This window comes from Harpia harpyja, chromosome 14 (genome assembly GCF_026419915.1).
Source record: "Harpia harpyja isolate bHarHar1 chromosome 14, bHarHar1 primary haplotype, whole genome shotgun sequence".
Taxonomy (NCBI): Eukaryota; Metazoa; Chordata; class Aves; order Accipitriformes; family Accipitridae; genus Harpia; species Harpia harpyja.
The window spans coordinates 756,502-784,403 of NC_068953.1; the positions used below are offsets into that span (position 1 = coordinate 756,502).

A 27,902-nucleotide genomic window follows, 5' to 3' on the forward strand; every position below is an offset into this window, starting at 1 on the left:
ACCAGGCACCCACGTGCACCTGAGCACCGCACAGCACCCTGGCGCAGGGTGAGGGATGCCCTGGGCAAGGTGATGGGCAACTCCAAAGGCCCTGGTCCGGTCTGGCTCCACCGCAGCTCCGGCACTGCTCTCAGGCAGAGGTGAAAAGGGAAGGGCATGGCCTGACGCTCTGGGCTTGCAGTGCCCAACCAAGCAAACCACGTGAGGTGGGAGCCGGCTCCAGGATGAGGTAATCTGCCCGTCCTCCCCCGCGCCGGAGCCTGGCTCCGGGCAGGGTGACTCAAAGGCGCTCCTGGCCAGTGGCAGCGCCATGAGCCCTGGCACTGCCCCGAGCCAGCAGCCCGCGTCGCGGAAAGGTCCGGGCTGGCTCCAGCCGCACGGCAAGGAGAGACGCCGCTCTCCTGCAGGGAGAATGCACAGAGCAACGTGTTGGGCAGGTACCCCAACCCCGACCCGGCTGGTGCAGACCCTCCGCACCACCGGCAGCGGCAGGAACTAGCCGTGTTTCCCCAGGATAAATAACCCAGCAGTGGGGGAAGCGGGCATGGCTCTGGGAGCTGAGGAGCGTTCAAGTCTCCCCTCTCCCTCCTCCAGCCATCACCAACATCTGCCTGCCTGCAGAGATGCCCCCACAGCAGCGGGGAGCCCCTGTGGGACACCGGCACAGCAGGGCTATACCAACCCACCGGCCGGCTCCAGAGTAGGGAACACGTCCCTGGCCACCACCAGCCGATTTCCCTCGCCCTGCTGCTCCCAGCTGCCCTGGCGGTGACGGCACGCTGCAGCCCCGGCCGATGGCACTGGCAGTGGCACCAGGGCTGTGCCGGGGCAGCCCCATGGTGCCTGGGCCCGAGGAGCCCCGGCCAGGGCTGCCCAGCCCCGCGGAGCCGCAGCCCCAGAGGAACCCCTCCAAAACTGAAGTCTCCTGGAATGAAAGTTTATTTATCTGTTTAATTAAGATGTGTTCACCAGGCGCACAGACCCCGTTCCATCTGTCTCACTTACAGCCGCGTCCCAGTAAAATTAAACCTAATAAATATCAGACGAGGGAAAGCAAAGGGCACATGTAAGATATATGATCAAAGGCAGAAGTTGCACAGGGCTGCAGTTCTAAGCACATCTTTCTCTCTGCCCTTCGGGGATGGGTTGGCGATGCGCTCCCATGCACAGGATGGGGCTGGCTTTCCTTCAAATCAGCACTATTTTCATTTTTTATTTATTTTAAATGAACCCTTGAGGGCTCCTTGGTTTTGTTTTCTGGAAGAGGGAGAACAACATGGCGCCGGGACAGGAGCGGCCTCGGCCGCTGGTGCGGAGCTCAGTGAGGCACCAGAGCTGAGGGGCAGAGCCGGCGCTGGGAGCGCTGTCGGGCGTGTGCCCCCCGAATCGCCGAGGGAACCCGCCAGGGAAAGCGTGATGCTTTGGGCTGCTCCCAGGCAGCCGGGATGCACTGGCCACGCGTGGTCAGGAGCTGGCCCAGCGGCAGAGACCCGCTGTGGCCAGCATGGCACTGCCGGCTCCCGCTCCCGGGGAGATGCCAGAACCGCCGGGTGCTCAGCTCCCCTCCGAGGCACGCTCGCCTCAGCCATTTGGAAACTTCATCTGACAGAAATGAGGGCTCCGAGGTCTGCCTGGAGCCCTGGCCAGGGCTCTGCCCCCGAGCCTGCCTGAGCACGGTGCTGTGCAGACCAGAGACACGGCACGACTGCGGCACGTCCCACGCATCCAGGTGCACGTTGCACCAAGCCCCTGAACACACGTCAGACCTGCTGCCTGCCAAGGGCTGCCCCCAACGCCACATCCAGACCCCCGACCCACCCCTACAAGGGATGCAACGGGAAATCGCAGCCCCCACCACTGCAGTCCTCACCGGGATGCCATCCCACACCCTCTCCCGGCAGAGAGGGATGATGCGGTGGCCCATGGACCTGCTGTGGGGACGCAATGCACAACCACGGGTGGGCTGGATGCCTCAGGGGCTGCAAGTGTCCAGTGTTTTATGGGACCCCCGTGGCACCCCCCAGCACGCGCTCGCAGTGCAAAGACGGGGCGCAAGCCCGGACGCTGCCACTCGGGAGAGCTGCCAAGAGGGGATGCAGGCCAGGCTGAAGCACAGCTGCCGCTGCGAGGACCAGCGAGGTCGGGTGCTCCCAGCCTCCACGGGGTCAGCCTGCGAGTGCAGTGCCAGCAGCTCCACAGCACCCCGGGAGCGGGGCACCCATCTAGTCCTCTCCTCCCACCCGCTCCAGAATGCCCCCAAGCTAAGGCATTCATTAATTAAAAGCTCATTAGTAGTTAGTCATAGACATAAAGCAATTAGATGAAGGCACTGACGGATCTGAGCTGCCGTGAAGCGAGGGGAAAGCCCCGCGCACCCGTTGGCTCAGCTGCAGGCAGTGCCCCAACGCCGGGCACAGACCAGAACAGCGAAAAGGGACCGACAGAGGTGATGGGCGAGAGCACCGCATGGCCAGCAGGGTCTGCCCTGCTGCGGAGAGGTCCTTGCCCACCGCCCCGGCTGCCTACACACCATCGCTGTACCACTGCTTCCTCTGCCCAAGCTCTCCTTGGGCCCCCCTGGCCCCTCTGCGCAGGACCAGCATCAGAATTTACTGGGACTGGACTGGGATGCCTCTCCCAGAGCGCGATGGGTGCCGAGGAGCACGGGAAGAGCGGGGAGCCATGGGGGCTGCGCAGGCTGAGCGTTCCCAGGCAGGGGTCCCCCAGCTGCGGGACCAGCTGGCATAGAGCACCCAGCACCAGCGACAGCATAAACCAAAGCGCTTCCTCCCACCACCAGCATCGCCAGCCCTGGCCGTGTCACAGCTCCTGGCCCAGCTGGCTCAGCTCACGCCGTCCCCGCGTCACGTGCTGCCCCGAATCCCCGCACGCTCCCCCGTCTCTGGAGACAGCCACGCAGCCGCCTATAGATTCCTGGTTTCTTGCTCCATCTCTAAAAGACAGATGTGGTTTAAACGAACCGCAGGTGTACTGGAACCCGATATGGCTGTTATGGAGCAGCCCTGACAGGGTGCAGGGACCCCGGAGGAGTGCAGGTGGGATGTTGGGGGAGGATGCCCCAGCTCCCCGGGAACACCTGGCTGAGCCTCCTCTGCACCCAGTTAAAATTCCTCTCCATCTTCTCCTGCTCCTTCCTCCTCCAGCAGCTCGCGGGGGGGTTACTGGAGTCCTCCCCCGCACCTGCTCTGAACTCCCAGAGAAGCCAGAGATTGTACTGAAAACCTCCGCTCTGCACCTTCCCGGCACCCTCGCTGCTGCTGACCCAGATCTTGCCTCTGCCCCCGGCTGCTGCCTCCCTGCCTGCCACAGCGGCCGTGAGGTCGCAGATCCCAGGCAGGGGTGGGGATGTCAGCACCTGGGTATGACATCATCAGGTGAAGAGGGGACCACGACCAACACGAGGCAAGTATCTGAGACAGCAGCTGTGGCAGCCGGGAGGGGAGCAGAAATGCAGAGAAAGCACATGAAAGTTTAATGGGATCTAGGGAAAAACACCACTGCACTGAAACTTTCCTTGCCCGCTGCAGGAGGGGATGGGATGGGGACCTGGAGACGCTTTGACCTCCAGCCGGAGTTGCCAGTGCTGTGCGGAGCAGAAGAGCAGCTGGGCCAGCACCCGGGGACGTTCTGCTTCCCCTTGTGCCATCCCTCCTCTGCCCTTCAGCCAACACGGGAATTGCCTCGGGACCCTCAGTGCTCTCCACAAAACGGAGCCCGCATCCTGCAAGACGCGTGAGCAGGGAAGCTGGTGTCCCCCCGTTATCCAGCACAAGCAAACGGTGCACAGGGACCTCCCAGCAGCTGGCCACGTCCAAGCTCTGGGCTCACAGCGGGACATGTGGCAGCTCCTGTGGGGACACGTTTTACACCTGTGGTTGGGCAGGACAAACAGGAGCTTGTCACCGCAGCGGCGAGAGACCCTGGCTTCTTGCCTTCAGTCAGCGTGGCCCTTCCTAAAGCCCTTTCGCTTGACAAAATATTTACATGAAATGGCAATTAGGCTCCCTAGATTTAATGAGAATTAACGTGCAGGCAGCAGAACCGTGGCAGAACAGATGCTGTCGAGCACCTCGAGCTCGCAGGCCGGGTGGGCAGCGCTGGCAGGGCCGCAGCAGGTAAAACGGCTGCACCACACTCAGCAGGGTGTGCTGCACCGGTGCTGCTGGGGCCGGAGCCACGGCCACCACAGGGCCTGACGTAGGATGGAGGGTGATGCACAAATGATGGAGGGCGACGGAAGGAATGAGCACCTGCAGACCCAGGGACCCAAAATGCTGCATTCCCAGAGCCTCCCCTTCCCTGAGACCAGACCTGCTGCCCAACGGGCAGTTCCCAAGAAAATGCACCCCCCCGAGCTGGTGCAACGCTGCACACCGGCCTTGCAGGCTGCAGTGGGAGGCTTCGGCAGCAGCCCATGGGGTGCCAGTGCAAGGGGCAGGATGGGATGGTCAAGGCTGCCCGGGGGGGGTTAGCACATCCCTGAGCAGGGGCGAGAGCAGGGGCATGCGTGGCACTGCTGGTGCTGGGCACAGGGCAGCCTGGGCTGGGATGCCACCGGGAGTGGCAGACAGGTGACGTGGGCAGAAGGGGAGCACCAGGCAGGAGGTGCTCTGGAAGCAGACACTCAATCCTCATTATAAGGCTTTTTAAATGCACAGACAGGATATTAGCGTTTAAACAGGCTCTAGGACTCCAGGGCAAACTTTAAAAATCATAATATTTATAGAACCCTCCTTCCACTCGCCCCACATGCTCTTTATTTCGCCTGCAATTACTGCTAATTTGAAGACATTTTGCTTTGGCATCTCAGCCTGTTGCAGTGTCGATTACTGAGCCACCCGCTGCCGCCTGCCACCGCAGCGCTCCCCGCAGCGCTCCCGACAGTGGCCACGCTCCCGCCACGCAGGGAAACCAAACCCCTCCGCTTCCTCCCACGCTCGCGACGGAGAGACGCCCGTGATGCCAAGAAATGATGCTCAGCCGCTCTGCTGGGAGCAAAGCCCTCGCCTGGCCTCTCTCCCGGCAGGGCTGGGGATGCCGCTGTGCCCCACGCGATGCCGAGAGCTGGCCGTCCCGGGCTTGCTGGCTATGTGCACCGCGTGGGACGGGGAAGGGACACCCTCGAGCGGCACTGCCCTGCCCACTGCCACAGGCAGCAAACGCATTGGGGGAGCCGTGTGTGGAGCTCCCACAGGGACGGGCACCCCGGCACTGCTGCCCCGTGCCCTGCACCGGCTGGAGCTCCATGAAGCCACGCAGCAGCTATGGAGCTGCAAGTGGAAATTCCAGAGCAGTTTGCTTTCACAGCCATGGCAGCTCATTAAGTCCCTGGGCAGAATTAACACCCTAGCAGGAGAAGGCTCTGCGAGCCACGACGGGCTCCTGACCGGAGGGGATCGGCGGCTGCACCGAGATCTCTCATGACAAAGCACCTTATGCCTGAAAGCTGCTTCCCTGAGAAACAATGAATTCGCATTATCCTCCTCCTCCTCGTAAGCTCCTTTCCCCACATCCCCCTTCACCCAGCTCTGTCCGCTCCGCTGCTTGCTCCAAAATCCAGGGGAGCGCAGCTCCCCAGAGCGTGTAATCCCCCGGGGGGATGCTGCAGCCCCCCGGCCCCCCACCAGCTCTGGGGGAGCTGGAGCAGGAGGGAGGGGGTGGAAGGAGCTGGTGCCACTGGCTTAAGCCCCAGTTTGTGGGCTGGGATGCCATGGGGAGCCCCCCGGGATGGTGCAGAGCCTGATGCTTAGCCCAGCTCCTACAGCTTTGGGGAGGACGAGCAGCCCTGCGGGAGGCTGCTGGCCTCCGTCCCCTTCCCCTCTGCTCGCTGTTCCAGCCACACCATGAGACAAGCTTGCACCCGCATTCAGCATCCCATCCCCGAGCAAAGTGCCTGGACAGACCCCATCAGATCCCCCTCCTCCCTGTTCCTGCTCAAAGCCCTTGGGATGGCCGCGGGGGTCTCGGCCGGTCCCCCACCAGCCATCGCCCTGCGTGGCTTGACAGGTCTGCTAGTGCAGGGAGAGGCTGAGCCCCCGCAGAGCCCAGCCCTCCTGCCCGGCCGTGCCCCCGGCTCCGGGCTCAGCGGGGGACAAGCAGACAGAACGGTGTGGCCCTGCAGGCTCCAAACCGCCTGAACAGGGACTGCGGTGCCGCAGAGGGACCTCGGGGTCCCCACGGGGATCTCCAAAGCCTTGGCCACCAACTTCAAGCTTGGGATACAAGTGTGGGGGCCGCCCTGGGTGGGCACCCATGCGGAACAGACCCCCCAGGCGAGAGAGGCTGGCTGCTGCTCCGCACAGACCCATCACCTGAATGCCTCGCTGCCACCGCAGACCCGCAGCCCCTCCTAGCACAGCCCCCCAGCGCAGGGTCCGGAGCCCACCACTCACCAACCCAGCACAGCCGAGAGGGGACGGGGGCAGGGGGGTGTTTCTGCGCAGCCTCCGGCCACCCTGGGCAGGCGAGGGGGCTGCTGCCTGCGGCCAGCACCGCGTGGAGCTCGGAGGGAGCGGAGGGGAGGCAGGACGGTGGTCGGGGGGTGCCCTCAGGCAGGGATGAGGCCGCAGTGCCCAGGCAGGGACCCCCGTCTGCCTCTGCCGCTGCCCCGTTCCTCCCCGATGCCAGGCCTGCCTCCGGCATCGCAACCTGCAAGCTGCAGGGCAGCGAGCGCCTGGCCGGAGGAGGAAAGCTCTCCTGGCCAGCAGCTCAGCCGGGAAGCAACAACGGTGAGAAAAGACCCCGACCCCGAGCACAACCCCGGCAGAGAGGGAGGGGAAATGCCCACCCTTGCTGGCGGTACCTACCCAAAAATACATCATCATGTCGGCAGCGGGGTGCTGAGGGGCTCCACGGGATCGGCGGGAGGGTGGTGGGCTGCTCCCCGGTGCCGGCTGCACTGGGTGCCGCTCCTCCTTGGTGGGCTCTCTCCCCTCGGGCGCTCGCTGTCCGGCTCCAGCGCCAAGGGCCGGCGTGGCCGGGTGCCCTGCGCGCTCGCCTCCCTCCCCGGCGCGGCGTGGTCACTCGCCGCGGGCCGCCGCACGCTTCAGAGCCGGCTGCCGGCGTCCAACATGCTGCTGCTGGGCTGGCTGGAGAGCGGGGGCCGGAGGATGGACACCAGGGCAGCCCCGGGCGTGCAGCGGGGCAGGGGCTTATTCACCCCAGGGTAAAAAAACACGGGAGAGGGAGGAATAAAAATGAAATCCTCTCGGCGTCTTTAAGAGCAAAGGGAAGGGTGAGGGGGAGCTGACCCGCTCCCCAGCCGGAGCACCCCGGGGGGGTCCGGGGCCAGGCGGCCGGCCTGGGCGTTGGGGGGCAGCCGGCAGCGGCAGCGTGTGCGCTCGCCGGCGCAGCGTGGGCTCCGGCGCTGACACCCGGAGGAGCCGATGTCCTGCCTCAGCATTTTTCAAGCTACCCTGTCAATAAGGGAATCGGCCGCTCTCGCGGTTAACCTGCGAGCTGCCAGCCGGCTCCCGGCACCCCCGCGGCGGGCAGCGGTTTGCCCGACCGCCTGCTCCTCACCTCTGCTCCCGGCAGGCAGGGATGCTCAGCCGGGGTCTGGCAGGTCCTGTTGGGACGGGTTGTCTTGGGGGGCCCAGCATCGCCCGCTTTGCAGGATGCGGCCGAGTTGTGGCCCGAGGGGGGCAGAGCCAGCAGCCCCCGGTCCCCGCGTGCGGGAGCAATGGGGACAGTCCCTGCACAAGCCGGCTGCCCCGCAGCCCGGGATGTGGCCGCTGTGGTCTGCACAAGAAGGGCACCTAGAAGTCCCCACCAACACTGGGGCAGCAGCCGTCCCTCAAGCCCCAGCATCGCACCCTTGCAGACCCCCGGGACAGAGGCTGGACGGAGACCCTGTCCCACAGGGGAGAGCCACGGGACCAGCCGAGATCCCACACGGGAGGCGAGGGGAGAGCTGGCCGCAGGATGGCCCACGGGGACAAGCCCTGCTCGGGCTCTGCTGGCAGCCCGGCAGCAGCGTGGGTCCTCCACCCGTGGGGCAGCGGGGCTCTGGGGCGAGATTGGACCTTCCCCGCCGGGAGCGAGCCGCCGGCTGCCTCCGGTGCGCGGCGGCAGGGCAGCGCTGCTTGTCAGGCACTAAATCTCCCGTCCTCCTGGGGCACCGCTCGGCAGAGGAGAGCGAGGGGACCGTGTGCGCTGAACCAGACGCGGGAGCAAGGGAATAAATAAGAATAAGGGAAGGCACAGGAGCGAGAGGGGTGGCAGATCGGTCTCTGGGGCCCAGCTGGCTCTGACATCTCCAGCCCCATAATCATATTCAAAGCAGAGCCAGGCTGAGGCATTTCTCCTCCAGCACAGCAATAAAAGAAAGCAACACTCTCAATAATTCAGCACCAGGAGAGGGTGATAAAGCAGAGGAGCCACCACTGCAGGCAGCTGGGGCGGGGGGCTTCCCACTCCCTCTTATATCTTGGTGATCAAAACCCTCTCCTCTTTCTCTGTGCCCTCCAAACACAGCCCCAGCCGTGGCCTGGGGCCCCACAGCCTGCTGGACCCCCACGCTGCTGCATGGGACGTGCTCTCGGCACACACCAGCTGCACGGAAACCCGGGGCAGAGGGGCCCAATGCAGCAGAATAAAACCCCTCCATCACCATGCAAGCTGAATCCTGGGGGGGTCACTGGGCAGGGGGGCAGCAGCAGCATCCTGGAACCAGGGCAAGGTTGGCAGTGGGAGCACTTCCCCAGCTTGGCTCCCTGGCTCAGCTCTCTTCCACCTTCTCCTGCTTCAGCATCCCCAGCCCCGCGTCCACGCACGCCCCTCGCCCCGAGGAGCCTTTGCAAACAGTGCCCCGTCACCCCTCAGCCACGTCCCAGTTCTCCCACCCAAACCGGGTGCCGGGGCTGCTCAGCTGCAGGCCACCGACTCCGCTGCTGCTGCCTCCCCTCCGCTGCGGGGCACATCTCTCCGGACACAACCGTGTGGCCACGGCCTGGCACACTCCGGGCACCCACAGCCCACCACAGCCCCAGGGACCGACCCGAGTGCCACCCGTCCCCTGCACGCAGCCAGACACCGGGAGGGAGCAAAGCCCTCGCTTCGGCACGGGGAGCAAGTTGCAAAGACATCAGTACAGACACGAATGCCAGAGGTGGGGGCGAGCCCTGGGCCCGCAGGGACCATCCTGCCGGTCCTGTTGTCCAGCCCCAGCGATCACGCATGCCCTGCCTGCCCTGCCCACGCTGCACCAGGACTGCCGGTTTTCACCGAATGGCCCAGCGCAGAGCCAGCCAAAGCTCGGACTCTGGCTCCCGCACGGAAGCAAACCACCATGCCGCAGCAGCCCTGGCACCCTGCACCCCAGCCCCGCAGCCCACGCCGCTGCTGCCGACTGGCACATTTTCCCCCCCCTAGACTCACACCAGCACCCCAGCCTTCATCCCGTTAATCCTGGCTCCTGACTCATGCTGCCTGCGAGCCCAGCTCCCACCCCAGCCTTCCCACTCCTTCTAGCGGCTCCTTTTCCACGTTTCTCACAGCATCTCAGGACCCTTCTGGACCACAACCCCCTCCCAGTGCGTCACCTTCATCCTTGTCCTGCCAATGACAGAGACGAGAGCACTCCCCCCCCTCAAACGCCTCTTTTCTCCATCACCTTTGCACGGTGACAGCTCCCTGGTGCCCAGCGCCGCTGCCTCGGCCACCGCCACCCCCTGGTCCCACTGCTGCACAGGCATCTCTGGACCAGTGCTGGGGCACGGAGGGATGGATGCATCAGCATTTTTTTATTTTACCGGCTTAGGCAAGGGCAGGAGCACAGGTTTGTGCTGTACACAGCAGGATGGACTTTTGGGGGGACCTGGTCCCCCCACCCTATGATGGGACCGGAGTCTACTGCCGTGAAGCCCAGCAGCGCAAGGTTACGACGGGAAGGAGCCCGGCACTGGGCTGGCAGGGGGCACCCGGCCTGGCCCCCCCTTTCACGTGCACAAGCCATCGCCTGCCTGAGCTGGGTCCCAGCCCAGGGGACACCATGAACTGGTGTGACACCATGAACTGGTGTGACACCTCACAGCATGGGCTGCAGGACCCCGGGGGCAAACATCCCCCGCGGTGGGCAACTGCTAATCCGGGGCCAGGACCCGGGGCTGGGGGCTAATGCCACTCTGCTAAGGGCAGCGTCCCCTCAACCGGCTTCCCCAGGGACCGCTCCCAGGAGCCGCGCAGAGCACAGACAGACAGACAGCAACGTCAGCACACACGGACAGCTCACAGACACTGCAGCCCTCGGCCCTCCTCACCCGGGACTCGCACCACTCACATCACGCCTGCGCGGGGGCTCGGCGCCCGGTGGGTGCGGGGGGCCGCTGGCAGAGAGGAGCGGGCAGCCTTCCTCCCGGCCCTCCCCAGCACACGGCTCTGCGCCTGCCCACCTGCCCCTGCCGGACCCCAGAGCCGCGGGCAGAGGGTGCTGCCCTGTCCCACCCAGCCCCGCGCAGCTCGGGCAGCAGCGCCCATCGCCTGCCGCGAAACATGCAGGTTTTGGCATGCAGCTTTTCGCATGGACCCCGGAGGGACCCTGGGCCCCAAGAGCAGCAGCAGGTCAGGCTGTGCAGCCGAGGGGGCCCAGGAGCCGCTGCCCCAGCCCCACAGCAAGCCCTCGCGTCTCTGGCCCGTCAGATACGAACGCCTCCGTACCTTTTATTCAGCCCAGCTCCTGCTGCGGTGCTCGCGCTGGGCTCTCTAAGAAAAGACAAGAAAGAGGAGGAAGAATTAAAATCAATGATCATCATCGCTAACCTGCTTACAGTCAATGCTATTTGCTCATCGACTGGCAAAATGTTCAAATAAGAGTATGAACGTGAGCATTATCTCCCCGGGCGCACTGGGAAACCTGCCCTGGTTAAGAGCTGGCAGCCAGGCTGGGGGCTCAGCGCGGGGCGGCCGAGCCCCGATGCCGAGCAGCAGCAGCGCCTGCCTGCACATTGCACGGGGCGATGGGAGCAGGACCCCTGCCTCCAGCTCTGCCAGCACACCTCGAACCCGACCCAGCTCCTATGGACCACTGGCCCCTTCCTCAGCTTCCCCGGGACTCTGCAAGCGCAGCCCCGGCCCCATGCACAGCCCGTGGCTCAGTGGGGTTGGATAGGACACAGCCGTTGCCGAAGCGCTGGACACACAGCCAGTTTGGTGTGCCCCAACCCCTCTGCCCACCCTGGCTCGCTGCACGCACCCAAGGATGCTCCAGCGTTTCTGCCCCCCGCCCCGGCAGCGCCCGTCCTTGCCCCTCGGTCCCCGGCGCGGTGCCACGCTCCTGCGAGGAGCAAGCCCTGCAGCACACGGCTCTGCCGCTGCCGTCCCGGCTCCGGGCACTTCTTGGAGAATATCGCCAAATTTCAAAGAAAACTTCCTGAAAGCTGCACTTCAACTAATTGGCTTTTGCAACATTGCCAACACAAATGTTCATAAATCATGTCAGACCCTCAAAAATAATGAGAACAGCTTATACGTCACGAGAGTTTTTTAAAAAGAGTAACCGAGGACTGTTTCTGTTTGTTAACTGCTTCTTTGGGGACCTGGAGGTGTCGAGTCCCGCAGCCTCTCCCTGTCTGCCCAGGCAGGCAGCAACAGCTCTACTTTTAAACGCCAGAGCTGCGATGCTCCTCTGATCCCCTGCCCCAGAAGGCAGCCCCCTAAGACAAGGCAGCCCTGGGTGCACAAGCGTGGGCGTAGGGACCCTGCGCCCGGGGCCGGGTGAGCAGACGCTGCTCCAAACCCACGGCCGGACCCCTGCGAGAGCGTGGCCCACAGATGGTCCGGAGGTGCAGTCGCACGTGGCGGTGGCTCGGGAAGAGCTGAGCCGGTTCCCAGGCACTTCTGTTAGCAAACACCGCTCTTAGCCGCACAGCAGGATAATCAATTATGGTAATTCCTGCCTCAATGAATCAGATTCATGGAGGAGCACAGCTCATTAGGCTGGTGCTGACTTCCATTAGTGCTCTTATGATAAAAACCCTCCAGAAAGCTCTCACCCAGCCAGACGAGCTTCCCAGGCTCGGGGTTCTCCTCTCCCTGGCCTCCCACAGACTCAGCTGTGGGACACGAGTGCCCTAAAGAAGTTGATTGGAAACTCCCCATCCCCAGCAACAAGGGGACACCCCTGCATGGCTGTGGGCCCCGCAGAGCCTCCTGCCTTGCAGCAACCGCTCATGAGGTTTTCCTCGGCTTCGCCAAGAAAGCGCTCACCAGGATCCCTGGCAGGGGAAGGCAGGAGACGGCAAAGCGGGAGCAGAGAACTCCGGCGTGCGCTACAGTAGGTTTGGGTGTGCTGGGAACCCAGACAGCCTGTTTGGGAATGAATAATTGAAGGATGCTCACTCTCCTCGGGGAGGTACGGTGATGGGTAAAATCTCATTTCCCAAACACGTTTCCCAAGGAAGGCGCCTTCTGAGAAACTCCCCAGAGCAGCTTGGGGCCCCAGCAGTCGCGATGCACCACGCTCGCCTGCGCGGCTGGGGAGCTTGCCGAGCCTGGCACCAGCCCAGGCAAAAATCTCAGGTGGTCCCAGACACTGCAGGGACGGGGATGCTCAGCCAAAGCCTCCCTGTCCTGCCGCACATGCCAAAGCAGGAGAGGAAAAGCCCCGGCAGAGCGTTGATGCGAGGTGGGCTAGCAGCAGCTCAGGGCTCTGGGCAATCAGGGTCAGCATCACTGGGGGGATCTTGCCCCTGCCCCTGCTTTTCTGGCAAAGCTCCAGGCTGATCGGCTCTGGCTGGAGCCCCGGGCAGCCTCGCAGGGACCCACAACCAGAACAGGCGAGCCCAACCCAGGCCAGCTCACAAGCAAAACCCAACCCAGCTAAAACTACTCGGATCCGAAGCAGGGTGTCTGCACAGGCCCCCCTGGAAATACAACCTGTGTCACCCAGCCCGGCAGCTGCACGGGGCCCCACGGATGCTGCACCCCAACAGCCCCCATCCCCACTTTGCAACCATGGGGCAAACCCTGCAGCAGGCCTGGGCTAGCTGCCCCGCTCCGCTTTGCTAGGAAACTTCTCAGTAGTTTTTCAAAGTACGTTTTGACCCCTCTTCCCTACACCAAAAATCCTAAATTAATTTTGCTTTTAATTAAATTCATTAGCAAAGATTATCTGGCTGAGGAAAAATAATATCCTGCCCCTCCCCCAGCAGCCCTCTCTATTTATATCCCCTATATACATAAGCAGCAGCGAATATTTTTTTATGGGCCATTAAAGGTTTAATGTTTAATTTATAACCACGTTCTCTGGCGGGCGGGATGGCCAGGCACAATGTCAACACTTTTAATTAAATGAGAAGGTTTTTTTTTTTAACTAAGAAAGATAAAACGCCCCGTTCCCAGCAGCTCCTGGAGGTGCGTGGCAGGAGCGGGCAGGGGGCTGGGGCATGGGGCCGGCTCCTGCAGCGCAGCTCTCGGGATGCGTTTCACCACCGTCCGGCTCTGCCCGGCTGCCTGCTGCAGAGCTGGGGCTGCGCCGCGCTGCCAGCCAAGAGCTGCAGGCAGGAGATGCTCGGGCAGCGCCCGGAGGAGCCCCGGCTCTCGCGGCGAGGCTGGGCGAGGGGCCGCCACCAGGAGAGTCCTCAAACCAGCGGCTCCAGTCCAGAAAGCGCAGTCACTTCTTGGGGACAGTGACAACGCATGGCGCTGACCCCTCTTTGGTAACCCCCTTCCAAATACTGCAACCGGCCAGCTCCTGCCTGCCCAGGGACCTGCTCTGCCTCGCCGAGCCCGCAGGCAGGGTGTGCGGGCGGAGCGGCACGCACGCTGCTCGCTCCATCCCGGGGACGGGCAGGGTCCCCGGCACAGGGCTGACCGCCAGCTCCAGCCGCAGGTTCCTCGGGGGCACAGGCGAGGGTGTCGTGCCGCAGGGCGAGGGCTGCCGCCGGTGCGGGGGACGCTGAGCGACCTGCAGCTCCCCCCCGCCCAGGGACAGCCATCTCCTTCGGCAAGGGACAACCAGAGCCCATCAGCCTGCAGGGAGGGGACGGCACGACCCAGGGAACGCGCCCGCTCGGTACGGCCCCTGCCAGCATTGCCAGTCCTAACTCTGGTTACCGAAACAGCAGCCTGAGTAATTGCCGTGAACCTTTCAACCCATGTTCTTGCTGCAACTTCTCATTCCCCAGCACTTCCTCCTGCCCGATGACTGTGGCTCTTGCAGCATCGCCACCGCCTCCCTCCCACCGCGCTGTGCTCCCAAGGAGGACAAAGTGCTTCTGACACATGCATCACCCATGAAACCCGCCGGCAGAGCCACGTGGCACCCACTCACATGGCAGGCACCGCTGGAGGAGTCTGGCATTCCCAGCTCATCCCGCTGGCATCCCTCCCACGGCCCCTTGTCCCACCCCACATCAGACATGGGGGCACAGGAGCAAAAAGGGGGAGCGTGTCTGGCCACGCAGCCGGCCCGTGCGGGGCTGGGCATCTTCTGGGCCCCCAGAGCCGTTCTCGGTGCTCTCCCAGCAGCGGCAGCCTCAGCTCTTGGCGGCAGGAGAGCACAGCCCTTCCTGCCTGGAACGCAGAGAAGGGCGGCTCTGAGTAGGCAGGTTCCCATTAATGGAGTATTTTATCTTACAGGAGAGATTAAATCTCTGAACAGAGAAGCGCAAAAGAGCTGAATCAGCAGCTGGCTGGGGGGCGGCAGGTTCAGCCATAAGCATTTGGCTCTAGCACAGCACTTCACCCTCCTGCGGCCACACTCTGCCGGGCAGCGTCCAGCCCCGAGCACCCAGCGCGAACCCCTCTCCCTGCCCCGGCGAGTGCCGGGCCGGCCGGAGGGGCTGCAGGCAGCGTGGGCGGTGGACGGGACCAGCCCCGGCCCCCTCGTACCGCCTGGCAGCTCCACGCCAGTCCTCTGCTGTACTGCCGGTCACCAAGCAAGCCAAGCGCCCCAAGGCACGGGTGGGCTGCCTTCCTCCCTCCCTCCCTCATCATCCTTGGCAGAGCAAGGACAGGTTGGCAGGCGGTGTCCCGGTGTGGCCGCCGTGCCCACGGGAGAGTGCCAGGGCTCCGGAGCTCATCCTGGGCGCAGCCCTCGGCAGGCAGCGCAGGTCACCAGCCCGTCCCTCCCCAGAGGGCTCTGCTGCCCGATGCCTGCCCGCACCGTGATGGGTGCCCCTTGCAAAGCTGTGCCTGTGCTCCCACGGACACGACTCACATCCAGGGTGGGTCTGCATTGGCTCCGAAGCCACGTAAGGGGCAGAGAGGCCACTCGCTGCTCACGCACGCGCGTGCACACAAGGAGCAGGCGTGCGAGGGCTGGCCACCACCATTGTGAGCCAGGGAACAGAGTGGTGATGGCACTGTGCCGCTCACTAAAAGCATGAGTGTCACTAAATCAATAATTCATTTACTTTAATGAGATAAGTACTTTGAAAACTAATTGCAAACCTGCTCCATTTACTCCAACCCGTTATAGCCTTTAATGTAAATGGCAGAAACACTGCTGGAGGAAGGGGAAGGGCTTTTGGTGGGAGATAGTGTGTCGTCCTTCCCCCTTCTTCTAAGAAAGAGAAATATCAGTCATAAACAGGGATAGTGAAAACTGAAGTAACCAGCCGAGTCACTGCACGGAAGCACCGACGGCGGAGCAAGGGGAGCACCCAGCCTGCCCTCCCGGGGCCACCACTGTCCCTCTGCACATGCTGCCACCACGGAGGGGTCTACCAAGAAACCACCCCCAAAGGACTGTCACCAGCACCAGGGAGACGATGGAGGGGCAGAAAATACACCCGGCACGTGGGAGGTGCCGAGCTCCAGTGAGCTGTCCCGGCAGCGTCAGGGCTCACAGCTTAGGCAAGACCCACCGATGCTCTCCTGGTGCTGCCCATCCTGGCATCGGGGCGGCAGAGAGGATGGGGCAGCAGACGGGATGGGGCAGCAGACGGGATGGGGCATCCCTCTTCCCCCCTGCAGCAGACCCCCCCAGCCAGACCACAAGCTGGCTGCCGCGCACACTGCAGGTGGTCGCTATAACGATTCACGGCTCGTTATAAAAACCACCGCCGTATCGCTGGCACAGCATCCTCCAATGCCAGCCGGCAGCTGCCAGCTCCTCCTGCCTCAGCAGGAGCTGCCCCTTCCCACCTCTCCAGCAGTCGCCAGCCAGGGCGGGCAGCGCAGGCAGAGCCCTGGCCACGCAGGCAGGGGGGAGCGGCACAGCCCCCACGTGCCCCGCTCCGGCGCAGCCGGAGAGCAGGGGCGGGCAGGGGTGTCCTGCCAGGCCCCGGCACTGTTCCTGAAAAGGAGCGAGCGGCTCCCGGCAGCGATGCCGACGTGTTCCTGAACGGCAGCTGGAGCGGGAGCTGGACGCCAAGGGCTCTCTTCTCGCTTGCTGGAGCAAATGGCAGGTCATAAAAAGGAACCGTGACAGAAGAGAAAATGTTCCAGAGTCCACAAGGACCAGTCCAGGGTAAATCCATCTGCTCAGCAATTTAGCTAGAAAATCCTTTCCAATCATCCGTGCTGTAGGTCCTTCACCCCCAACGTGCAGCTCTGGGCAGAGCGTTTCCCACTCTGGCAGCCGCCAGCAGCTCACGCAGGGGCCCCGGCGCTTGGTGATCCCACAGCACCTCCGTTGGGGACGCTCGGGGAGGGGGTCACGCCACCCCTCGCAGCGTGCCGGGACCAAGCCCACGCTCCAGGGACCCTCTTGCTGGCACTGCTGCAGCCGGTGGCAAGGGGGGACCCAAACCATGCGCCTGCGGGCAGGAGACGTGGCATCTGGGCAAGCAGCAGGCAGGGACCCTGGGCAGAGGGCAGGCAGGTCTGGATGGAGGGACTGACGGTGGCACCAGCTGCACGGGCTCTTCCCCGAGCTGGCAGCTCGCTCGCTCAGAAGAGTGCACTGTCCCTCCCGGGGTCCCGGATCCGCTGCGCCATTTGTGGGATGCAGGAGGGCTCCTGGGAAGTCCAAATCCCACGCGGACCTCTGCGCCCAGCCCTGCAGCGCCCAGCCCTTGCCCTCTCTCCTGCAGGCAGAGGCAGGGAGGCAGCCCCGCAGCAGCCTCCAGCAGCCGGCCCCAGGAGCCACGGCCACGGAGAGACGGGATAATCCCCGCCTGGCAGAGGACTCGGCACAGCTCAGCCTCTCGCTGCCGCCACGGCGCGAACAGACCCGGAGATCTCCCTGCAGGCATCCCTGTGAATCCCACCTCAGCCGCTCCTGTCTCACGGAAAATCAATGGCAACCATCTCAATTAATCACACCGGGGGCAAATTGATTAGGAGCCTAAATAAGGTCAACATGGTTGTCTGCTTATAGGGTAGGACCCCTTAATCATCATTTTATCTGCAATAGGCTGCGGAACCTGCAATCACACCGTCTTTGGGAGCATGGAGGGATTTTTCACTTATCTCCTGCAATTGCTAGGGCCAGCAGAATAGGAGCCATGGCTCTGCCCTAAAGGAGCTAAATTCCAGCATGCAGCAACCGCCCAGCCACACGCAGCTGCGAGACCTGAGCGTGAGACCCCATGGCCCACCAAGCCCAGCTGTCTCCTCTGATTCAGAGGAAGACAAAAGCAATTAAGCACTGCTGCTCTAGGTGCAGTACATTCCCTCCTGACCCCAAAACCAACAGCTTATGCTGGAGATTTGATTAGCCCTGTCATTATCTTAGATTGCATACCTGAAAATATTGTTAGTGGTCACAACGGCATTGAACCTTTGCAGAAACCCAGCCACAGGTCTCCTCTCAGCTGCCCTCGGCATCTGGAAATCCCCCAGGCTGCTTTTCCACTCCTCGAAGTGCCGTGCCCTTGTCTCTGCAAAACCTGCTGCTCTCAATGCAGAGCGCAGCCCGCTGCTCTGGAGCCAAGGGGTTTTACAGCCTGACTGTCCCCTCTGCTGCGGCACGGGGCAGGGTATTTTATACGGTCCCATCTCCCCGACAGGCGCTCTGCATGGCGAGCAGCGCCGTGGGCTGGGGTTGGGATTGGGACCCCCTTGTTTCCCCAGGGGTAAGCACCCCAGGGAGCTCCCCAGGGCAACGCAGCGGGCACAGTGGTCTGCCAGGCGTCCCCAGCACCCGCAGCCCAGGGGGACCCGCTGCCCCCCCATCGCCTGCACCCCGCTCGGCCGGAGTGGGCAGACCAGCCCCACCGGGGGGGTGACAGATCTCTCCGGCCCCCGCTACCAGGGCTGCCGGCACAGTTTGAGGGCAGAGTGTGGGACAGAAAGCAACCCGCGGCCAGCAGAGCTCGTCCTCCCTGCAGGACACCGGGTGGCCAGATACCGCACCCCCAAACGCAGCAGACGATTCCTTCCCACTCTGGTTTTGAGAGAAAAAAGCCCCCCGAGGCAGCGCGGGCACGGTGGGGCAGCGCAGGCAGGGCCCCCACAGCAAAGCAGCCCCCCAGCGCGCTCTTCGGAGGAGCGCACGCTCAGCTCGTTGTGGGCTGATAACACCGTTTGCTTTGCCAATAGACTTTCCAATTGCAAGTGAAATCAATTCAATTGGATGTTTTACTCAGTCGGGACTCTGCTAACAGCAGCCGATTTCCCTGCCCGTCTCCCTCGGCGGCTGCCGAGAGCCGCAGTCGATCGCACCCCGCCGGCCTTGCCAGGGCGACGGGGCTTTTCCCTCTTCTCCCACAGGACACGTGCAGTGGGGTGGGCACGCAGACCCCTTCACCGGGATGCCAGGGTTGACCACAGGGAAGGCAGGGCCAGGAGAAGGCAAATGGCTTATGCCTTGCCACCGCCGGCAGATGGGAGCCCCACGGGGGGCTGCGCTTCCCAGGAGGGGGCTGCCAGCACCGCTCGGTCCAGGAGCTCCTCGACGCCCACCGACGGAGGGACGAGCAGAGGTCGTGCCCAGCAGCATCCCCCCGTGGCTCAGTGCTGGCCGCTGGCAGGGACCCCTCACCCTCCGGCTGGGGCAGGGCAGGCTCCCCTGGTCCATGGGGATGCTCCGGACAAACCATTTGCAAGCCATGGGCCGGGCCAGCGAGGGGACAGAGCCAAGACCACTTCTCTGGTCCTCACGAGCCACCGCGTGCTGCCCGTGGCCCCTCCGGTGTCGGTACGCCCCTCACCTTCCCCGCACACCGCAGCCCCAGCAACATGCCACTCCCTTTTGTTGTAAATACAGTTATAAATATTATAATTTGGTTTAATATTTAATATAGTCAGGTTAAATAAGCATTCCCAGCCCCATAAATAATCATTAACGGAGGGTTCTAATTGTGCTGTTGGGATCCTGCTTCATGACTTATTTAGAGGGCAGACGCTATTCCCATCCTCGGCTCCCCCGTACACCATAAATTAACCTGCGGCTCAACCGCTTTAGCGAGAACCTGATGGGACATGACAAAAGGAGACAGCTCCACTCCAGGGGTGACCACTGCCGAGATCACTTGATGCAGAGCAAGGGAGGGATGCGGCGGCCAGCGGGATGGCCAGGACCGAGCAGACGGGGACAGGGGGACCGGAGCCGCCGGAGGAGCCCGCGGGAACGCTGAGCAGCCTGCAGCAGCTGCAGCACCTGCGAGCGGGGTTAGACCATGGAAGAAGAGTCATGCATATCAGGGCGTCCTTGGCTGCGGACACCCAGGCGCGGGCACGGGGCGAGCCCCAGAGCGGAGGTAGGTGACCCACGGGCGAGGGGCAGCCACCCAGCACAGGGTCTCCGCTCGGCCCCCCCCCGCTCCCGGGCTGCGTCAGTGGAGGCACGGGGGCACAAAATGCGGCAGGGTGAGCAGAGGATGGGGGAGGCTTTTATCCTAAATACAAACGTACTGTAAAATTGATTGGAAACAATAGCAAAAAAAGAAACAAAAAAACCAAACCACCAAAAACCCAGAGCGCACGGGGAATTGGCCAGAGGCGAGCATTTTGAAAGCGCAGGAGAACTGAGACATGGAGGATAACTAAAGTGCAGGAAAACCTCTGTGTAAGAGTGTTTTCCCCTTAAGGGATGCGTTGATGCATTGCTTTAAAAAAGGTTTGTTTTTTGCTCTCTGTAGCTTAATTTCATCTTGAAATGAAGAACTACAAAAGTAAATGGAAAGAGCCCTCTCCATCGAGCCTGGACGGCTGCCTCGCCACCGCTGGGCTGATTTCGCTGGAAACGCAGGTGCCCTCTGCTCTGTGCCTGGGCAGGGACGTCCCCCCGAGCCGGGGAGGAGGGCACCGGGGGCGCAGCTCTGCGTGCCCAGCTCCAGACGGACACGCTGCCGCAACCTGGGAGGAGCAGGGACACCCACTCGAGGGAAACCCGGACACTGTCCTGCTCCCCAGATGCCTCGGGCTGCTCCCGCTCGCCTGCCCAGGGCTCCCCACTGATGTGGTCAGGATGGTCACACTCAGGGGTCCGCTCCCAAACCCCACGCCCTCCGGCCACGCGGGTGGTGGTCCAGGGCAGCCCCACACCGAGGTGCAGCCCCCCGGGGTGGGCACGCCGGTGTCACTCCTCCCGCCTCCCAAAGAGCAATGCGGGCCCGGGACCGGCGCAGCGTGGGCAGCGAGCGGGTTAGCATCGATCCCTCTGGCTGGGATTGAGTTTCCATCGAGTGAGCGGGCTGGGGCAGGGACGGAGCTGGAGGAAGCCTGGGGTTTCCATTTCATCTCCGCACTAGTTTCTCCCGCTCAAGTCAGTGCATTAATCAAAGAGATTGGCCAAGTATTAATGCTAATGAAGCAGCAGCACGGCTCTCGCAGGGTGGGGGAGCCCCCCGGCAGCACCGGGAGCCAGTGCCAAGGGCAGAGGCGAGGGGGACCCCAGCCCCTCCGAGGGGCTTCTGCCTGACTGGGGAGGGGGCACGGAGGCTGGGACAGCATTTTAGCACAGCATCGCTGCTGGCCGTGCACAAAAGCCTGAGTCCCTCCCGCAGGCAGCCGGCCGGAGACCTCCAACCCGCGGCGAGCATCGCCCAGCGCAGCCCGAGAGGGGCTCGGGACCCCACAGCAGCATCTCCAGTGCGTCACACAGACCGCGCACACTGTGCAGTAACACAGATGTCAGGCAGACGTGATGCTTGCAGGTGTCGGACTGATGTACAGGGCACTTTTTCCAACCCTGCCCCCTGTTTGTTAGCAGCAGCAGCTCAGACCCCCACAAAGCTGGCTGGGAAGAGAGGATCGTCCTAGGTCGTGAAGCACGGAGAGATCCCCAGGAGGTTTCCCAGTCCTGGAGAGAGACACAGCAGAGGGGACACACAGGACCCTGAGGTGACAGCCCCTCCAGAGCAGTTTTTGGCATCTCTGGCACGTTTGCTCCAGGCCTTGCTCAGCCCAGCACGTTCCTCCCGGCAGAGCCAGGGGACCCTCCCCAGCACGCGCGTGCGCAGGGTGGCCCCAGCCAGTGCCAGCCCCGACTCTGGGCTACAGCTCTATGGAAAATGGCGTATTTTATCTTTATGTGTCAGGATTTATATAGAAAGGGGATAGTTCAGCTCTAAATGTAATGAGATGGAAGAACAGCCCTCCAGTGGCTTCCTCCAGCTAGCTCGGCATCAATAACATCGATTGCTAAAAATAACTAATAACCCTGGCCCGGCGTGGCCGGGGAGCACTCCTCCCCGGCACAGGGTCCCGAAACCACCCCCATTCACCCTGCACACGGCGAGCCCGGGTCCAGCCGGTGGGAGCCCCGGCAGGCGGAGGGTGAGGATGAGGATGGGCACAGCCCCCCCCAGCGCAGGACGGTGACGCGTCCCAGCACCGCTGGAGGGACAGGACGAGCAGCAGGGACAGCGGTGCACAAGCCCAGGGCTCAGGGCTGGCAGGAGGGAAGAGCCAGGAGAGGAGTCGGAGGACACGCCGCCGGGGGAGGACTGAGGCAGATGGATGGGGACGGAGGGCAGAAACTTCCCTTTCAGATTCAGAAAACCCCTCCTGCATCTGCAGCCACTGGCTCAGGGCCTCACTGGTGCTGGTCCGGTCCCAGCACTGCCGGGTCACCCCCACTCCGCCAAACCACCCAGAATGAAGCCACAGGCACTCGCTCCGCAGGAGGTGGTGACCGACGGGAGTGGAGAACCAGCACGTTTGTGTCTGTCCCTCTCTGCACTCACAGACCTGCCAGGCCAGGCACTGTCCCCATGCAGAGCCATCACTTGGGACTTCAAATCCTGGGAAGTCATCACAAGATGCGATCCCTCCAGGCTCTGGAAATGGATAAGAGGGGACTGGTAAAGTCCCCATGTCCAAGTTCTCTGATCCCTATCTTTTCTATCGCTGCACATTTCCAAGAAAGCACAAGGATGCACCTCTGCCTCCTCCAGAGGAGAGAAGGTGAGAGCTGCCCGTCCGCTGGGATACCCAGACAGGTAACACCAGCATGGCACAGTGCTCTTCTCCCTCCATCTTGCTGAGCTTCCCAGAAAGGGAACAAAAAACAAAGAGGGAAGGAAACGATAAAACACCAGCCCGCAGTTAGGGAGAGAGAGTTATTTAGTCTGTTGGAAATGAGTCTAACTTAATAGAGAAGAAATAAAGTGTTTTAAAATTAACGACATAAATGTCAGCCCTGATCGCGGGGATATTAAACTATATGGTTATTTGACTGCCTTCTGCAAAGTTACCTCTCTCGCACATGCCTGGAGTCAGAGCGAGCGTGAACACCGCTGTGCGTCGTGGTGGCACCAAAAAACGCTGCCCCTACCCAAAGGCAGCACCAGCACATCTCTCGAGCTGCTCCCCCAGGCCGGTGCCAGCCTGCCCGGCACAAGCCTCCCCACCGCACTGCTCGACTGCTCTGCGAACCGGCCACCCAAGGGTGCACGGTGCCAGGCAGCTGCTTCGTGGGGCAGCAGCCACCCAGCCACCCACCGCCGCCAGCTGCCAGGAATACGAAACCCCTCCTTGCAACCTGCCAGGTGCAGGTATGGGCTGCAGGACCCCATGCTCTCCCCAGGCACGTGTCCCCCTCAGCTGGGCAAGTGAAGGGCACCAGGCGCAAGCCTGGCAGGTTCCAGTGGCTGAGCAGCAGCACCCAGCCCCTCCTGCACCAAAAAAGCCCTTAAACCCATCCAGGAGTAGAGAAACACACGCTGTTCCTGTAAAAGTAATTTTAAACCCCCAAAGACTCTTGTCCTGATGTTGGCAGAGACTCTGCCAGAAACTGCCATTGAAAACAAATTAGTCCATGGAGCACGGTCCTCCGCAAGCGAGGTCACTGCGGCGAGCGAGCGGGTCGCTCTGCTGCCACAGCGAGCATCGCAGCGAGCATCACAGCGAGCATCACAGCTTGCTCGCGCAGCTCCTGTGACCCTCTGCCCCAGCAAAACCATCTCCCAAAGCCCTGTGGGAGCTGGAGCGATGTACGGGTGCTCAGGGACTGATGGGCTCGGGGAGCGTGTGTGTACATGCATGTGACGGGAGGGGCGGGCAGCGGGAGGGAGCACACATGCATGGACAGGGCAGCATGTGCGGCACGGCGAGAGCACAGTTATTTGTAAATAATCCTTAATTAACGAGATTCTCAGTAATAGATGGCTCAGTGTTATTCCAGGCAGGGACGATGGCAATCTCCATTCTTCCACTTTTCAATTACGTCTTCAGGGAGGGAAGCAGAAACTGGCCAGGGTGAATTAGAGAGACTTTTGTCACGTTTAATATCAATTCATTTTGCAGACTGCTGATGCAGCGGGATTTCACAGCTCGGAATTTATGGTTCTTTTGAGAGACATGCGCAAAAAAGGCGGAAAAAATACCCTGCCATCAGCACAAAAACATAAACTCTACTGGGAAGGAGCCGGGGTCTGGGGGGACCCCTCAGGGACCCCCTGGGGCAGCAGAGCTTGGCACGGCTGGGTCCACAGCACCTGGTTCCTCGCCTTCAGGAGGAGCACACCAAAGACTCCCAAGGAGACCCAGAGCTGCCCCTTGGCCAGGGTGCCCGTGTCCCACAGCAGCCAGCTCCCGGGTCCCTGCCCGCAGCACTCCTGCCCGCGCCGCCGGCGGCTCTCGAGCAGAGGCACTGGCAATAACGGAGCCGTTATTACGCAGTGTTATTCAGCCCCAAGGGGGTTTTATGCAAAATGACACACAATATAAATGACTGTTGTAAACAGAGAGTTTAATAAAGGGCTGTGTGCGAATTTACAGCCTCCCCAAGGATAATTAAAATTATTTATCTACTTACCTAGCTAGCCGCCGGAGCAGTCTATTAATTATTATCTATTATACACGGCCTGCTTTGCATGCTGCCAGTGCATCGCCTACCACCACCACCCCACATGGACGCACTGCAGCATGGGGAGAGCTGCGGGCAGTGCTGCCCGCCGGTGGGGCTGTGCTCCTGGGGTGCTGCTGGCTGCCCGGGCCCCTCGCAAACCCTCTGGGAGCATGGGACGTCCACGCCTCGGGATCGGGTGTTTCTAAACCAGCCTGCAGCCAGGGAGACCCCGCCTGACTTTATAAAGCGACAGCTCTGTGCCACCAGCGCAGCCCAGCCACAGCGCTGGGAGCGGAGGCAGAGCCCCAGGCGCGGTGCGAGACGATGCTCTCCCGGCCCGGCTCTGGCACCGTGCAGCCACATGCACCAGGGGACGGGTAGAGGGAGATGCCACCAGCATCCCCTGAGCGGTGCAGCCCCTTGGGAGCCCGGCAGCCTCCGCTGCTCCGCTCCCTGCCCGCCGAGAGCACAGAGGGCACGGCGAGGTGCTTCGCGGGGTGCCCAAGTACCGGTGTAGCGGGCACGGCAGGAGAGACAAACGCACATCGCCCTGTGCCCGGTGCTGGCGGGAGAAGCGGCGGCCGCCCCGCAGCCTGGCGCAGTGCTACCTGCTCCTCTCTATTTATTAGCGTGACAGAGCAATCATCAGTGCAGAGGCACTGGGATCCCCCGGCTCCTCTCTGCACATAAAGAGACCTCAGGGGGCTCCAGTGTGCGGATACTTAACATTGTTTTATTAGCTTAATAAACCCAGCCGATGCTGCCAGAATCTCCAAACCGGCCGCGAGCCCTCCTTGCCGCAGAAGCGGGCAGGAGCAGGGAGAGCCGCTGCAGCGCGGGCTGTCGGCACAGCTCCCGTAGCCCGGCTGGCACCCGTGCGGGGCTGCCCTCGGCAGGGCACGGCCCCGACGGCCTGGGGGGCCCGAAACAGCTTGTCGGGAGCAGAGGATCCAGCTGCTCATCGCCACCGCGGGCACCGCGAGCTGTCAGCTCCCGCCAGCGCGCCATTAATCACCGCTGCAATTGCTCTCCCTGCCCCGTCCTGCCCGGCTCCCAGCGCTGCCCTCGGCAGCCCCAATGCCAGCAACGCATGGGGTTGCGGTGGCACCCGCTGCTGCCGCCAGCGCTGGCGCTGCTGGGGTCCCCCGCAGTCCCCGCCAGCCCCCAGGGACATGCTGGGACAGGAGATGTCCTCAGGCACCACGCAGCCAGCAGGACCTCGGCCGACCGAGCTCTGGTGGGTGCGACCCCCCGGTACGGGGGTGCCGGCTGGTGGCACGGGGCAGGACGGCCCCGGGGGTTGGTGGCAGCTCGGCAGAGGAGCACATCGTCTTCCAGCGGCCGGCGAGGCAGCAGGGCTGCGCTGCCTGCACGTGCCCGCTGGAGCGGCTCTGTCATTAGGAGCTCGAAACCTGTTAGCAGGCTGCTGGGTTGTTTTAATCTGCCGGGGTGGCTGGCAGTGAGGGGTTCCTCTCCCTCAGCCCTGCGGGTCCCAGCTCACGGCGGTGCCTGCTTTGCTTTGCTTTGATCCTGTACAGTTACACTTCCAGTCTCACAATCTAATAAAAGCAGCGTGATCAAATTCCAGGTCATTACTCAAGGAAAGAGACCCCTCCACAGCCAGCAGCAAGAGCTTCAAACCAATTAAAGCGAGCCTAGTGCTCCTGCCTGCTGCCTGCCACGCGCGGGTCTCAGCGGGCCCGGACTTGCAATAAGCAAGATGCAAAAATGTTAATGGAAGCGCTTAAAGGCCATGCCAGGGGGATTCTTGTAAATAAGGGCACTTGGCAAGGTGGGGGCAGCTTCTCGGGCTCGGCCGCAAGGCAGCACTGATAAAAAGCAGATCTGAGCTTGGAATCAGTCTAGGACAGGCTTCTGGGAGAAAAGCTTGAGCGTTTCCTCCTAAAACCCTTGGTGAGCACCCCTGCCTGCAGGCAGCCCGAGGTGGAGGAGGAGGAGAGTGAGGGGCCAGGCTGCTGGGGTCCTCGGCCCCCGGTCTGCTCTCCTGCCCAGTCTGGGGACCACTGGCATGGGGACAACTTTTCCTGTGGGAGAGGTCTTGGTGACCATCGCCACGCAAGAGGCAAGGTCCTCAGCACCGGCAGAGGGAATCCCAGCCCGGCTCCAAGCAAGCACAGTGCGGTCCACCTGCCACCCGCATCCCCCGGTACTCACAGGCGCAGACACACACGTTTCAGATGTTAAATACCAAATAAAATCACTGTAACCAAGCCGGAATCGACTCTGGTGGGAGGGTCGATACAGACATTTAGCACCATGGCTGGGTATCGCCGGCTCCCCGCGCTACGGCTGTCAGCATCGATACATCGATGCAGGTCTCCCACGGGGAGAGGGCAGAGCCCGGGCGGCACAGCAGGGATGGGGACAACATCGACACACAGGGGCTGGAGCCAGCAAGGAGCTCCAGGGACCTGGGGGCGGAGAGCTTGGGGGCTGCGTAGGGCAGCCCATGCTCGTGGGCAGCGAGGGGGCGAGGGGAGGACAAGCCCCCAGGGAGGTGCCGGGGACGTGCTCCGACGTCCCCAACAGCCGCTGAGGGTCCCGTGGGCAGCGCAGGCAGGTCCCCAACAGCCGCTGAGGGTCCCGCCGGCACAGCGGGCACCAGCTGGGGCTGCCGGAGCAACAAAATCCCGCCAGGGTCCTGCCTGGATGGACCACTGCCGAGGCCCTGCCCTGAGAGGCGCAGGCAGCGAACACCCGGCAGTGATGGCAGGAGCACCCGGGGCCAGCCAAGCCTCAAGTACAGCATCACCAGATCGAGTTTTGTGAGCTCACGCCGACAGGGCCCTGCCAGCCCACGGCTCCAGGAGGGGCCGAATCCTGCACCCCCAGGCAGAGACCACTGCCACGGGACAGAGCCTGAGCCGCGGGGCTGAGGACGGCCGGGCAGGAGCTGGAGCTGCATCTTGCTCAGCTGTGAGCAAACGGGTGCCCACCGATGCACGGCGGGGAGAGGGCTCAGACAAGGCAGCACCAACGGCCCGCTGAAATGCACGGAAAGGACGTCACCAGAGACACCTGTAACGTGCCACCAGCTCTGCTACCGTGGAGGAGGAAGGGGCTCTGCCTGCCCTGCCCAGCCTACGCACAGGCTCTCAGTTGCCTGTTTGGAAGCAGCAGCAACTTTTTGCTCAGCCCAGCTCGTCCCAGGCAGAGGGGGAACACCAGCACCCCAGGGCTGGCACTGCTGCGGGGAAGAGCGCAGCACAGCGCGCTGCACCTCGCAGCAGGCAAGGGCACAGACCCGCAACGGCAGGAGCGGGGACGATGTACAGAAAAGGCAGCTCCCTGCCGCGCTGCCAAGGCTCTTACCTGCAGCGGGGCTGTGCCGGCACACCGTTCCCTTCTGCCTGTCAGGGCCTTGGGAACGCCTGGATGGCCGCTGCCGGCTGCCAAGAGCTGGCGTTATTCCCAGGCGGAGTCACAAAGCACCCAGGGCCACACACACCACGCGGCTAAGATTTCTACTGATGCTCCTGCCCCACACGCTGTTGCAGAGAGCAGAGCAGGGCAGCAGCCTTCAGAGAGCCTCCCCGAGCCCCCACCTCACCGGGGGTCACGCTGCGCTTGCCAGAGCCAGAGCAAACAGGGCTGTGTGTAAATACACCCCTGGCCCTGCTGCCTTCCCCTCCCGCGGCTGCTCGCAGCCCCAACCTCCGGGATATTTATTGTTCGTTCCCTCCTAAATCACGGCTGACGGCGGGGCTGCTCGCACTCCATTACGGAGAGAGCTCGCGCC

General features: G+C 62.8%; 1 protein-coding gene across 13 annotated transcripts in view; it reads right to left on the reverse strand.

Moving 5' to 3' along the window:
* Positions 1 to 27,902, reverse strand: part of RBFOX3 (RNA binding fox-1 homolog 3) — a 190,280-nt gene that overhangs the window by 27,862 nt on the left and 134,516 nt on the right. For 11 of the 13 annotated variants that reach the window (XM_052808259.1, XM_052808268.1, XM_052808260.1 and 8 more), the window contains exon 3: positions 10,678 to 10,722. The exons of 1 other annotated variant lie outside the window; for it this stretch is intronic. Coding sequence is in view for 1 of the 12 variants with exons in the window: in XM_052808266.1 (XP_052664226.1) it covers positions 6,828 to 6,845 (18 nt within the window). In the remaining 11 variants the exon portion in view is untranslated. Of the gene's footprint in view, positions 1 to 6,827; positions 7,180 to 10,677; positions 10,723 to 27,902 lie in introns of those variants that run through there. One more of the 13 variants, XM_052808266.1, reaches the window with a different exon arrangement.